The 14,580-nt window shown below is 48.6% G+C and overlaps 1 protein-coding gene across 1 annotated transcript; it reads left to right on the top strand.

Annotated features, from left to right (window-relative positions):
- The first annotated feature begins 12,130 nt into the window (after window positions 1-12,130).
- LOC120680972 (serine/threonine-protein phosphatase 7 long form homolog) lies at window positions 12,131-12,729 on the top strand. Its single transcript, XM_039962533.1, has 3 exons — window positions 12,131-12,217; window positions 12,304-12,573; window positions 12,688-12,729. Exons 1-3 carry the CDS (start codon window positions 12,131-12,133, stop codon window positions 12,727-12,729), a joined length of 399 nt encoding a protein of 132 aa, XP_039818467.1.
- Window positions 12,730-14,580: the final 1,851 nt, after the last annotated feature.

Here is a 14,580-nt window from a genome sequence, read left to right as displayed (position 1 = left end):
TCGAAAAGGCTTCAAATTTCGAACGGAAGATTGAAAGACCCGGAAGACTGAGTTGATCCTCAGCCTGATTTATTGAATCAACCTAAGGCTCGGGGGCTACTCCATATGGAGCGCGAGTACATCGCGCACCATAAATCAAGACAGATTCAGGGATTGAGAACCTCATAGCCTCGATGCAGCCAAAGAAGTGCTTGGAAGACTACTCGAAGCACTCGATGGACTCAAAAGATGGACAACCTGCTAAAGAAGCACCCGAAGCGCTCACTGCCCAGACAGAAGTCCAGAAACTTTTGGAGCACCTGACGAACGTCTTCAGAAGCACTCAACGCCTGCAGAACTCGACTACGAAGAGCTCAGGGGCTTATCAGACCTGGGACAGCGGGACTGCTCACAGGTGAGGAATATTCTAGAGTAGGGTGCACATGGATATGCCCTACCTCTTTTGTATCTACCCGAATAGGAGTAGAACTAGTTGACATACTCGGAAACCAGCCGAACTCGACTGGGATCCTAACAGAACTCGACTAGGACTTTCCATGTAACCTTATTCCCCCGGGTCATATAAGGGCGAACAGGGACCCCCTCAAAAGGGAAGGGACACATCAAAAAACACCTAAGGGAATACAAACCACCACACAGGACGTAGGGTATTACACTCCGGCGGCCTGAACCTATCTAAATCCTTGTGTTCCTTGCACCATCATGTTCTGATCTCAGCGAGTCCCTACACATAACCACACTCCTCGGGATACCACTCGGAGAACCCGACGGTAAAACACCGACAGGATTGGAAGGCCGAGTGGTTTTATATTGACAATCATGCTCCTGCTCTTCTGGAAAGGACTCCTGGACCTCCACAAAAGCGTAATGAGTGGTATCCTCGTGCTGAGAGTGAAGATCAGGTGGATGAACTTCTTGAGAGAATTGCTAAGCGGCAGAAAGAGGGGGTGACTGGGGCGACAGTTGTTGTGTCCTGGCTTAGGAGGCAATTTCAGCCTTTGTAGTGTCGCAGCCACCTAGGGTTTGAGTATACAGGCTTGTATGATCCCTCTCAATTTTCGTCGAAGAGGACTAATTGAGATGAGGCTATGGTGCTTCTTCATAATCTTTTTGAGGGTGTCAGTTCTATTCTTCTTCTTCCGAAGTTATTCCATATGAATAATTCACCAAAACAGGTAAAGTTCTGTATCATCGAGTGTTTTTATGAACTGCCCTTTTGCTTTTGTGGCTGACCCTGGATCTTTTGTACGATGATTTATTGGTCTTTCGGAGTGACCCTCCGCTGCCTGAGGTTTTTCGGCCGAGCCATATGACACCTAGTGCTCATTTGCAGCCTCATGAATTCAGGCGTGACTTGTATCCAGATATCTCGGAGACTCTATCAAATTCTGACTCCGTTGATCGTGCTACCCTTGCAGAGTTGATAAAGGGTAAAATGGGAGGAGTCGAGTCTTTGGCTCGTGAAGGGAGTCCAGAACTCGAAGCTGGCCCCAGTTGTCCCAAGAGGCCGAGGACAACTGTGTGGAAGAGGAGGGCTAGCGTTGATGCCAGGTAACTCATCGAGTTGTTTTTAGCTCTTTTTCTGAGCTTGCTATCTGATATGATTGCTTCTGTTGTAGCCCTGGAAACATGCCCAAGCAGAGGCGAGTAGCTGAGGATGGCACTCCTACAGCTGCCACTCCTTCTGATGCGGGAGAATTGTCGAGGAGGGCCGGAGGGGTGGGGATGCAAGCTTCGGATGATATCCCAAATGGTGAGCCCATTGTACCACCTTATAATGGTTCGAAGGTTCTTCCGGTTGCTCGATTGCTTCATGAGGGGACAACAACAGGTGCTTCGCCAGGTCTTAAAGAAGAGGAGGAGGAGTAGAGTGATATCCTTCTGGAAGAAATTATGGCATCCCCTCCTCGTTTTGACTGTAACCATGGCGGAGATCTTGAAGATGATTCGCAGTTGACGCCTATAAATATGAAGAAATTCCAAGCCAATGTTCGAGAATTCACCATGTTTTCTGTGGTGAATACTATTGTCAAGTACTTTTTTCCTTCTGTGGATGTTTTCTGTAGACTGATTGTGTATTGTTGCAGCAACTGGCCAATCGCTCATATCTAAAGTCTTAGAAACTGAAGGAGACTGAAGCGGATCGCCAGAGGATTGTTTTGCTAGAGGCGGAGAATGCCGCCCTAAAGAAGGATAAAGCCGCACTTGAGCAAAAGGTTAAGATGCTAAAGGAAGTGATTCAAAAGAATCGAGGTAACTTCCTGATTTGTCTTTGTTGTGGGGTTCTCTTGTTTGGTCACCTAGGTGTTGATGTTCTTCTTGTTTTATCCACAGATGGGACCGAGAACCATCAAAAGGAGCTATAGGAACTCAGGGTGGCAGCTCAAACTGTAGTCGACTCGATAGGTTCAGCCGAAGAATCCGGTAGCAGTTTGGCTGATCGGCTGCAGAGGGCTCCTTAAAAGTTTGCTGAGTACTTGGCCGAAACTTCTTGGAATTGTGTAGCGCAAGCTCTTGGGCCTGTTAAGTCATATTGGCCTTCGGCGAAGATAGCCATTCTTGGCGATGGTTTGTGTTCAAAATGTTACCTTGACCAGTTCGTCAAGTATGTAGAGGAGGCTGAACTTGTGGCCGACCAAATTGTAAAGTTGATAGAACAGTAGGATGTACTGTATCTTCTCCTTGCCATGTAAATATGGCATTTTTGGTAATGAGTTGTCCAATTCTTTTTGAAAGACCTTGCCTATGCAATACGGGATTGCGAAGTAGATCAACTCGTGAGAATATTTATTGAACTTGTCTCTAGGATTGCAGAGATCATGTCTCTTAGCCCCGACTACACGATAGGACATACCTTTGACTTTGAGTTAACAAAGAAAGGTTGGTACTCGAGGTAGCCGATGGAGCAGTGGCTTCTGAAGAAGGTAGAGAACCTGTATCTAGGGCCGCAGAGAACATGTCGCTTAGCCACGACTACTCGATTCGCCGTGCCTTTGAATTTGCCGAAACAAGGAAAGGTTGGTACTCAAGGTAGCCAATGGAGTAGTGGCTTCTGAAGAAGGTAGAGAACTTGTCTCTAGGGCCGCGGAGATCATGTCCCTTAGCCCCGACTACTCTATTCGCCGTGCCTTTGACTTTGCTGGAACAAAGAAAGGTTCGTATTCGAGGTAGCCGATGGAGTTACGACTCCTGAAGAAGGTAGAGAACCTGTCTCTAGGGCCGCAAAGATCATGTCTCTTAGCCCCGACTACTCGATTCGCCGTGCCTTTGACTTTGAGTTAACAAAGAAAGGTTGGTACTCGAAGTAACCGATGGAGTTACGACTCCTGAAGAAGGTAGAGAACTTGTCTCTAGGGTCGCGGAGATCATGTCTCTTAGCCCCGACTACTCGATTCGCCGTGCCTTTGACTTTGAGTTAAAAAAGAAAGGTTGGTACTCGTGGTAGCCGATGGAGTTACGACTCCTGAAGAAGGTAAAGAACTTATCTCTAGGACCGCGGAGATCATGTCTCTTAGCCTTGACTACACAATTTGCCATGCCTTTGACTTTGAATTAACAAAGAAAGGTTGGTACTCGAGGTAGTTGATGGAGTTATGACGCCTGAAAAAGGTAGGGAACTTGTCTTTAGGGCTGCGGAGATCATGTCTCTTAGCCCCGACTACTTGATTCATCGTGCCTTTGACTTTGAGTTAACAAGGAAAGGTTGGTACTCGAGGTAGCCAATAGAGTTACGACTCTTGAAGAAGGTAGAGAACTTGTCTCTAGGGCTGCGGAGATAATGTCTCTTAGCCCCGACTACTCGATTCGTTGTCCCTTTGAGTTTGAGTTAACAAAGAAAGGTTGGTACTCGAGGTAGCCGATGGAGTTACGTCTCCTGTGGAAGGTAGAGAACTTGTCTCTAGGGCTGCGGAGATCATGTCTCTTAGCCCCGACTACTCGATTCGCCGTGCCTTTGAGTTTGAGTTAACAAAGAAAGGTTGGTACTCGAGGTAGCCGATGGAGTTACGACTCCTGAAGAAGGTAGAGAACTTGTCTCTAGGGCCGCGGAGATCATGTCTCTTAGCCCCGACTACTCGATTCGCCATGCCATTGACTTTGAGTTTAAAAAGAAATGTTGGTACTCGAGGTAGCCGATGGAGTTACGACTCCTGAAGAAGGTAGAGAACTTGCCTCTAGGGCAGCGGAGATCATGTCTCTTTGCCCCATTACTCAATTCGCCGTGCCTTTGACTTTGAGATAACAAAGAAAGATTGGTACTCGAGGTAGCCGATGGAGTTACGACTCCTGAATAAGGTAGAGAAATTGTCTCTAGGGCCGCGGAGATCATGTCTCTTTGCCCCGGCTACTCGATTTGCCGTGCCTTTGACTTTGAGATAACAAAGAAAGGTTGGTACTCGAGGTAGCTGATGGAGTTACAATTCCTGAAGAAGCTAGAGAACTTGTCTCTAGGGCAGCGGAGATCATGTCTCTTAGCCCCGACTACTCGATTCGCCGTGCCTTTGACTTTGAGTTAACATAGAAAGGTTGGTAGTCGTGGTAGCCGATGGAGTTACGGCTCCTGAAGAAGGTAGAGAACTTGTCTCTAGGGCTGCGGAGATAATGTCTCTTAGCCCCGACTACTCGATTCGCTGTGCCTTTGAGTTTGAGTCAACAAAGAAAGGTTGGTACTCGAGGTAGCCGATGGAGTTAAGTCTCCTGAAGAAGCTAGAGAAATTGTCTCTAGGGCCGCGAAGATCATGTGTCTTAGCGCCGACTACTCGATTTGCCGTACCTTTGACTTTGAGTTAACAAAGAAAGGTTGGTACTCGAGGTAGCCGATGGAGTTACGACTCCTGAAGAAGGTCGAGAACTTGTCTCTAGGGCCGTGGAGATCATGTCTCTTAGCCCAGACTACTCGATTTGCCGTGCCTTTGACTTTGAGCTAACAAAGAAAGATTGGTACTCGAGGTAGCTGATGGAGTTACGACTCCTGAAGAAGGTAGAGAACTTGTCTCTAGGGCCACGGAGATCATGTCTCTTAGCCCCGACTACTCGATTCGCCACGCCTTTGACATTGAGTTAACAAAGAAAGGTTGGTACTCGAGGTAGCCGATGGAGTTACGACTCCTGAAGAAGGTAGAGAACTTGTCTCTAGGGCAGCGGAGATCATGTCTCTTAGCCCCAACTACTCGACTCGCCGTGCCTTTGACTTTGAGTTAACATAGAAAGGTTGGTACTCGAGATAGCTGATGGAGTTACGGCTCCTGAAGAAGGAAGAGAACTTGTCTCTAGGGCTGCGGAGATAATGTCTCTTAGCCCCGACTACTCGATTCGCTATGCCTTTGAGTTTGAGTCAACAAAGAAAGGTTGGTACTCGAGGTAGCCGATGGAGTTACGGCTCCTGAAGAAGGTAGAGAACTTGTCTCTAGGTCCACGAAGATCATGTGTCTTAGCCCCGACTACTCGATTCGCCGTGCCTTTGACTTTGAGTTAACAAAGAAAGGTTGGTACTCGAAGTAGCCGATGGAGTTACGACTCCTGAAGAAGGTCGAGAACTTGTCTCTAGGGCCGTGGAGATCATGTCTCTTAGCCCCGACTACTCGATTCGCTGTGCCTTTGACTTTGAGTTAACAAAGAAAGATTGGTACTCGAGGTAGCCGATGGAGTTACGACTCCAGAAGAAGGTAGAGAACTTGTCTTTAGGGCCGTAGAGATCATGTCTCTTAGCCCCGACTACTCGATTCGCCATCCCTTTGAGTTTGAGTTAACAAAGAAAGGTTGGTACTCGAGGGAGCCGATGGAGTTATGACTCCTGAAGAAGGTTGGGAACTTGTCTCTAGGGCCACGGAGATCATGTCTCTTAGCCCCGACTATTCGATTCGTCGTGCCCTTGACTTTGAGATAACAAAGAAAGGTTGGTACTCGAGATAGGTAATGGAGTTACGACTCCTGAAAAAGGTAGAGAACTTTTCTCTAGGGCTGCGGAAATAATGTCTCTTAGTCCCGACTACTCGATTCTCCGTGCCTTTGACTTTGAGATAACAAAGAAGTTTGGTACTCGAGGTAGCCGATGGAGTTACGACTCCTGAAGAAGGTAGAGAACTTGTCTCTTGGGCCACAGAGATCATGTCTCTTAGCCCCGACTACTCGATTCGCCGTGCATTTGACTTTGAGTTAACAAGGAAAGTTTGGTACTCGAGGTAGCCGATGGAGTTATGACTCCTGAAGAAGGTAGAGAACTTATCTCTAGGGCCACGGAGATCATGTCTCTTAGCCCCGACTACTCGATTTGCCGTGCCTTTGACTTTGAGTTAACAAAGAAAGGTTGGTACTCGAGGTAGCCGATGGAGTTACGACTCCTGAAGAAGGTCGAGAACTTGTCTCTAGGGCCACGGAGATCTTGTCTCTTAGCCCCGACTACTCGATTCGCCGTGCCTTTGACTTTGAGTTAACAAAGAAAGGTTGGTACTCGAGGTAGCCGATAGAGTTACGACTCCTGAAGAAGGTAGAGAACTTGGCTCTAGGGCCGCGGAGATCATGTCTCTTAGCCCCGACTACTCGATTCGCCATCCCTTTGCCTTTGAGTTGACAAAGAAAGGTTGGTACTCGAGGTAGCCGATGGAGTTATGGCTCCTGAAGAAGGTAGGGAACTTGTCTCTAGGGCCACGGAGATCATGTCTCTTAGCCCCGACTACTCGATTCGCCGTTCCTTTGACTTTGAGTTAACAAAGAAAGGTCGGTACTCGAGGCAGCCGATGGAGTTACGACTCCTGAAGCTGTCTTGGACATTTGATTTGAACTCCGAAGGACCATGTTTCTTTATTGAAATTTCAAATCCGGGTGGTGGCCTCTAACAGCTTATGGACAGAACTTCTGTAGGTACTTGATGTTCCATGAGTTGGGGACTTCTAGTCCGTCCGTGTAGATCAGTCAGTAGGAGCCTAGTCCTGTGACTTTAGTGACGATGAAAGGTCCTTCCCATCTTGAGTTAAGTTTATGCAGACCTGTTTCGTCCTGAATTCTGTGGAGGACCATGTCTCCTACGTTGAAAGATCTTGTCTGGATGTTGCGATCATGATATCTTCGCATGTTTTGAAGGTATCGGGTGGATCGTAGCAATGCATTGCATCTCATCACATCGAGTGTGTCTAGTTCCAGTTGTCGGATTCCATTGGCTTCTGCTGAGTCATACATCTGTAGACGAGGTGACTTCCACATGATGTTTGCCGGCAGTATTGCTTCAGAGCCGTATACCAGGAAGAAGGGTGTTTGACCAGTAGCCTTGCTAGGTTGAGTGCGTAGCCCCCAGATTGCCATTGGTAGTTCTGCGAGCCATTTGCCTCCCTTTTTGCTTGTGGAATCGAAGATCCTTTTCTTTAAGCCGTCAATTATCAGGCCGTTGATGCGTTCCACCTAGCCGTTGGCTCTTGGATGCGCAACTGATACGTATTTGACATCGATGCTGGAGTTCTCACAATAATCCCAGAATTCTTGCGATGTGAAGTTTGATCCAAGATCGGTTATAATTGTATTGGAGAAACCAAATCTGTTGAGTATTTCACTGATGAATTTGAATGCACGATCAGATGAGATTTTTGTGACTGGTTTGACTTCGATCCTTTTGGTAAACTTGTCGAGTGCCACCAGTATGTGTGTAAAACCTCCTGGCACTGTTGGAAGTGGTCCTATCATGTCAAGGCTCCAGCAGGCGAACGGCCAAGATGGAGGTATGGTGATTAAGTTGTGAGCAGGCAAGTGACTTTGTTTGGCGAAATGCTGGCATCCTGGATAGCGTTTGACGAGTAGTTCTGTGTCTGATAGTGCTGTCGGCCAATAAAATCCTAATATGAAGACTTTACCGACCAATGTACGTGAGGCTGCGTGGTTTTCGCATGTGCCTTCGTGAGCTTCTTGTAGGATCTCTTTTCCTTCTTCTGCTGTGACACATTTCATGAGGATGCCGGATCATGCGCCTCGTTTGTAGAGTTTATCGTCGACGAGGATGTAGTTCTTGCTGCGGCGCATTATGCGTACTGCTTCTGCGTCGTCCTTTTTGATTCCTAGGGGAAGTACTTGGTCCTTTATATAGTCGATGAACGTAGTGTGCCAGTCGACTTGATCATCATCACCTCTCGACTGGTTTCCTGAGGAACTGTGTCGATTTCCATTGGGGTGGAAATGTTGATTGATGGGTGATGGAGCTCGTGGATTAAGATTCCTGGAGGGACCTCTGCTCTGTTGGAGCCGAGTATTGATAGGACATCGGCTGCAACGTTGTTGTCACGGATGACATGATGGATCTCTAGTGCTGAGAACTTGTTTTCAAGCTTTCTGATTTCCGCGACGTAGGCGTCCATATTTTCTTTGTTGATGTCCCACTCCTTGTTTACTTGTTGAACTACAAGGAGGGAGTCTTCGCAGACGAGTAGTCGCTTGATACCGAGGGATATGGCCAGTCGGAGGCCATGTAAGAGGGCTTTATATTCTGCTTCGTTGTTGGAAACTTCGAAGAGAATTTGGAAGACGTACTTGAGTTGTTCGCCTTTTAGAGAGATGAATAGTATGCCTGCTCCTCCCCCACCCAACTTTAGTGAGCCGTCGAAATACATGGTCCAATGATCTGAGATGGTAGGTGGAACGGGTACCTGGTTTTGTCTCCATTCAGCCAGGAAGTCGACTAGGCTTTGAGACTTGATTGCTGTTCTTGGCGTGAATTTTAGCTCGAGTGCCCCTAGTTCGACTGCCCATTTTGAGATGTGGCCAGTCGCATCCCGATTGTGTAAGATATCACACAGTGGGAAGTCCGTGATGACTGATATCTTGTACTCGTCGAAGTAATGTCGCAACTTCCTTGAAATGATTAGTATTGCATAGAGGAGTTTCTGAATTGGTGGGTATCGCACCTTTGATTCAGAGAGTACTTCACTTATAAAGTAGACTGGTCTTTGGATGCCATAGGCGTGGCCTTCTTCATTGCGTTCTACCACAATTGCCGTGCTGACGACGTGTGTGGTGGCTGCGATATAGAGGAACAACTCCTCTCCTGGCATTGGAGCTGTGAGGATAGAAGGCGACTGAAGGTGCTGCTTAAGATTTTCGAGTGCGTCGGCTGCTTCTTGAGACCATCTGAACTTATCTTGCCTCTTAAGTAACTTGAAGAAAGGAAGTCCTCTTTCGCCGAGTCTTGATAGGAATCTGTTTAAGGCAGCCATGCATCCAGTGAGTTTCTGAACATCTTTGATAGAAGCTGGAGCTTCCATGTTCATGATGGCGTTAATCTTTTCCGGATTTGCCTCGATCCCTCTGTGGCTGACAATGAAGCCGAGTAGTTTTCCAGATGGCACACGGAAGACACATTTAGTCGGGTTTAATTTCCACCTAAAGCTTCGTAAACTGTTGAAAGTTTCTTCTAGGCCAGGAATAAAGGAATCATATTCCTTTGTCTTTACGACCACATCATCGACGTAAGCTTCCACATTGCGGTGGAGCTGATTGGTGAAGCATAGCAGTATGGCATGCTGATAAGTTACTCCAGCGTTTTTTAATCCAAAAGACATGGTTTTGTAAGCATAAGCACCAAATGGAGTGATGAATGCTGTTTTGAATTGATCTTCTTCCTTGAGGGCTATTTGATGATAGCCCGAGTAGCAGTCAAGGAAGGATAGAAGGACCCAGCCGGCCGTCGAGTCGATGACTTGGTCGATGCGTGGGAGACCGAAAGGATCCTTCGGACAGTGTTTGTTGAGGTCTGTGTACATCCTCCACTCATTGTTGTTCTTCTTGAGGACGAGTACAGGATTTGCTAGCCACTCGGGGTGAAAAACTTCTTTGATGAATCCAGCCGTGAGTAGTTTGGCAATTTCCTTTTTTGTAGCTTCTCTCTTCTCTGCCGAGAAACGTCGTAGGCGTTGCTTTTGAGTGGTAGAAGTAGGGTTGACATTTAAGGAGTGCTCGATCAACTCCTTCGGGACACCAGGCATATCGGCTGGTTTCCAGGCGAATACGTCGCGGTTGGCCCAAAGGAAGTTGACGAGCGTGCTTTCCTATTTGTCGGTAAGCCCTGTCCCGATCAAATAAGTTTTTGATGGGTCACCTTCCTGTAGTTGGATTGCCTTGACTCCCACATTGTCGGGTGATTTTGGAGCAGAGAGGTTTATCTTTTTCGTAGGGATTTCTATCCCTGATGCCGAGTATTGCTGGGCTGTTGCGAGTACTTCCCCTGCAGTATCTGATAGTCGATTGGTGGAAGCATAGGTGATAGCTTCTTTTTCACATTCAAAAGACCTCTGAAGATCTCCGCGGAAGGTGAGAACTCCTGTTTTTCCCGGCATCTTTAGCAGAAGATAGACGTAGTGAGGAATTGCCATGAATTTGGCCAAGGCTGGCCATCCGAGTATGGCGTGATATGAGGATTCGAAGTCTGCTACTTCAAACTTGATGAGCTCTGTTCGGTAGTTATCTGGGGTACCGAAAGTGATTGGGAGCACCACAGATCCAACTGGGAAGGATGCGTTTCCTGGCACGATGCCATAGAAGGGAGCCTTGCTTGGTTTCAATTTATCGGAAATATCAAGTCCCAACTTTGTAATTGTACTCATGAAGATGAGGTTCAGGCCACTGCCTCCATCGATGAGTACTCGAGTGAGAATGGAGCCTGCGACCACCGGGTCTAGAACGAGTGGAAATTTTCCTGGCTCGGAGAAGCTGGTCCACTGATCCTCTCTTGAGAAGGTGATCGGCACCTCACTGTGCCTTAGTGGTTTCTGAACGGCTGGTTCCATCTTTAGTATTTCTCGCCAAACCAATTTTTTATTTCTCCTGTTGAAGGAAGAGTCTCCTCCGTAGATCATGTTGAACCTGTTGGCAGGTTGCTGGAATCCCATGGTTCCATCTTTATCGCCATCTTCATCATCCTGCTTGTCCTTCTTCTTTTTGTCTTCCTCCATCTGACGCTCTTGGAGAGACTTGCGAAGGTTTATGCACTCGAGGATCGTGTGCTTTCCTTTAGGATGTAGAGGGTAAGGTCTTGCGAGTAGTTTTTGGAAATCATCTACTTAATATTATTATGCTTAATATTGTTATTTATGTTCTCAAATTTTTTCTAATAAATCTTATTATACAGGTATGGCGCACGAGGAAGGAGCCACCCCTGAGTTGCTCAATGCTCTCGTCGAGAAGCGCCACCAGTCGTACATGTCTGCGGTCCGTGGCATAAGCTTAGGGACGTTTCGGGCTCGTGTGCCCATGTCGACGATGCCGATACACCGTCGCTGGGTTCCTAGGTATGGGTTACATTTGTCACATATTTTAATTGTTTCCGTAACCGTTTGTTCTAACTTGATGTTTCATTTTCGCGATGCAGGCTACGCGCTTCAGGTCTTCTCCCGATTGCGCGACTTGTGGAGGGAGATATGGCCGACCCTGCACGTCGACCTAGGGACAGGGCTCCACGGTTTCAGTTCGACATGTCCCTCCTCGCGGCACTTCTCGACCGTTGGCGTCCGGAGACGCTCACGTTTCACCTCCCGGTCGATGAGATGACCCCTACTCTTTAGGACGTGGCGATGCTTCTAGGCTTGCCGTGTGCTGGACGAGCCGTGGGTGCAGAGGACGTGGGACTATCGTGGCGCGATGACCTTTTGGCTCGGTTCGCCGGGGTTCAGCGCAACGAGCTAGCGTTGCCGTACCGGCCCTTGCCTGCGAACCACGCACACAGACCGACAAAGAGGTGGCTCCTACAGTTCAGTGTGAGTACATAAATGTTGAATCTTTCCATACTTATATTCCTACATATTTGCATTGACGACTCGTACCATTTTGAAGGCGGACTACATGAGGGCAGACGCAGATGACTTTACGGTTGCCAGGCACTTCGAGGCCTACTTACTGTGGCTGTTCGGCTGGGTCATGTTCTGCAGCTCCCAGGGTGACTCGTGCCCCCAAATAGCTCATTCCTTTGGCGAGGTCGATAGCTGATGCTCCACTTCACGAGGTCTCACAGTTTAGCTAGGGTTCTGCCGTTTTGGCTGCGACTTACAGGGGTCTTTGCACGGGCGTGACGAAGGTCTCAGCAAAGGAGCCCATTTTTGTTGGGTGTCCTCTACTGTTACAGCTCTGGTCGTACGAGCGCTTTCCCATCGGTAGGCCAGAGATGGACTTCGAGCCGTACGTCCAGCTGTCCGCAGACCACGACGATGTCAACAGACCTATGATGGGTTTGTTGTGGTGCCTCAGGAGGGTACGTTATATCGTTTGTTTTACTTATTGTTACATGCCTTCACAACTGTACGATTTAGCAGTTAACATATTTTTTTCGTTATGCAGCCTTCTTGGGTCGGCGTGCAGACGAGGAAGTCGTACCACGACTTCGTGGGACAGTTTGACGCTCTTGTGGACACGGACGTGAGGTGGACTCCGTACACTGCAGCCGACATTTACGCCCGGGCACCGAGCGGTCTTTCTTCCTTATGCCTGCGAGACCACGAGTACTGGATGACGAGGAAGCCGATCCTTTACGACATCCACGTCGAGGAGTACTATGTGAACCGGGTCATGAGGCAGTTCGGTCTCTACCAGCAGACCCCAGTCCCGATTGTGCACTCAGTGGAGGCCCACGTCCACATGTACCGAATAAATAGTTCTGTTAATAATTCATCTTTTTTTATAACCTACCATTTAGCATTGAATCGCTCAAGCTTTGTATTATAGGTGGACACGTCAGGGCCAGCCACCAGGCTCGCGGTGGGCTGACAAGGTCCGTCCATACGTCGACTCTTGGGCCGCGGCCCTCAACGATGTCGTTTTCGAGGATCGGCCGCACAGCGACGAGGCGTTCGCGGACTACCTACGGTGGTACCTGCCGAGGACGCGCACACATGTCGTGCATGTTCCACCAGATGCTCGGATCGAGGCCACAAGGGTGTCCGAGACGTACCCCGTAGTTCGAGACCAGAACTTCGCCATAGCGGTACGTTTCTCTGATTGATTTTGCAGTCTACAAAACTGATTGCATATGATGTTACTACTTTCTCGGTTCAGTACGATGTCATACGAGCGATTGAGTCCGAGGCTTCGTCGAGCATGGGCCAGTACCATGACATGACACCCGCGCAGCACCAGAGCATGCTGCAGAAGATCGTCGACATGTGCAAGCGGTTTCGACGAGCCGTGACCTGTCGTGAGGACGACACCTTCCTTCCACCTCGTAGTTCGGGGCCGGTGCCTATGCCCGGTCCATCGTCACGACGATCTGCACCTGCGGCACAGTCAGGTCCACTACCATCGCCACCTGACACGATGGCGACACCTTCGGGTTCTGCAGTTCGGCCCACATACGTGCCGCGGCCGGCACATTTGTACTCGGCAGGTAAATCGTACTCTAACCTCGTGTCACTTACAATACCATATCATGTAAAACTTTATTCATTAACTTGTACTTCTTATTCGTGTAGCGCCCGGCTCGTCGTTGTTTCCGTCGATAGATCCGTACGGCGCCGGATCTTCGTCTCTTCGTCATCCAATACAAGATTTAGGTACGTCTAAGATGAGTTGTTAATTTGCAATAACAAGTACATACTTAATTGAACATTGATGGATGGAGGTTTGTGAATCAGAGTACCGGCAGGTGGGAGGGACAGACGACGATGAGGAGATTCAGGAGGTGGACGACCTCGCGCAGATGGAGTGGGTGAACACGTTCTTCTCTTCTGCACCGACGCAGGAGGTCGTCGGCACTTCACAGCTGGGGGGTGCCCCACTCGCGACGCAGGACTACAGTCAGGTGGAGCATACGCCTATTCCTGAGCAGGGTCGTCGGTCCACTCGCGAGACCATCCCGCCGGATCCACTGACGTACTCGCAGCACCACACTAGGGCGGCCCAGGCTGCAGAGCGACGTGGCAGGAGGAGAGGGGGCAAGCGCGGACGCATCTAGTTTACAGGTTGTAGCTTGTTAATTACTTTGATCCGTCATACTATGTTATGTAGGCCTGTGCAGACTATGATGGGATGTGTCCATTACGTACCATTATGATGAGTAGGCCAGTGCAGTGTTTCGGGCGATGGTATGTATCCGTGCAGTGAAATTATGATGATTAGGCCGGTGCCGTGCAGTGTTCCGGGCGATGGGATGTGTCAGGGCAGTGCAATAATCACGAGTAGGTCGATGCAGTGACAGTACGACAATTAGGTTCGTGCGATAATATGCTCGATGTGATACCAGTGAGCGTTGTGGAGCGTGCAAGTGCTGAAGTCATGAGCAGTGAGACGTCGTGTCGTTGTTTAAAGTGGGAGGAGTGAGCGGTGTTGAGCGTGCGAGGGTACAAGTCAAGAGCAACGAGAGGTCGTGTCCGTGTTTAAAGTGGTAGGAGTGAGCGCTGTGGAGCGTGCGAGTACTGTAGGTTTTTCAGGTGCATTTACACTCCACACTCCGGGTATCAAACCTTTGTGCGCCTATAAATACTCCGAAGTTTGTGAAGTCCCAACAGCACTCAAACGCCAAAGCTCATTGTATACCCAATGTCTGGAGGTGGGTCTAGCGGGAAGAATTACTACGGTTTTGGGAAAGGAAAAGGAGAAAGAAAGGGAGACCCCATAATATGG

This window comes from Panicum virgatum, chromosome 7N, assembly GCF_016808335.1.
Source record: "Panicum virgatum strain AP13 chromosome 7N, P.virgatum_v5, whole genome shotgun sequence".
NCBI lineage: Eukaryota > Viridiplantae > Streptophyta > Magnoliopsida > Poales > Poaceae > Panicum > Panicum virgatum.
This window is presented reverse-complemented; position numbering and strand designations above follow the sequence as displayed.

What these genes read in the sequence shown, in the direction of transcription:
- LOC120680972 (XM_039962533.1), top strand. Translation starts at nt 12,131, where the DNA reads ATGGACTTCGAGCCGTACGTCCAGCTGTCCGCAGACCACGACGATGTC. An exon ending in TGTTGTGGTGCCTCAGGAGG is followed by an intron (nt 12,218 to 12,303) that starts GTACGTTATATC and finishes TTCGTTATGCAG; the next exon opens with CCTTCTTGGGTCGGCGTGCA. An exon ending in AGCAGACCCCAGTCCCGATT is followed by an intron (nt 12,574 to 12,687) that starts GTGCACTCAGTG and finishes TTTGTATTATAG; the next exon opens with GTGGACACGTCAGGGCCAGC.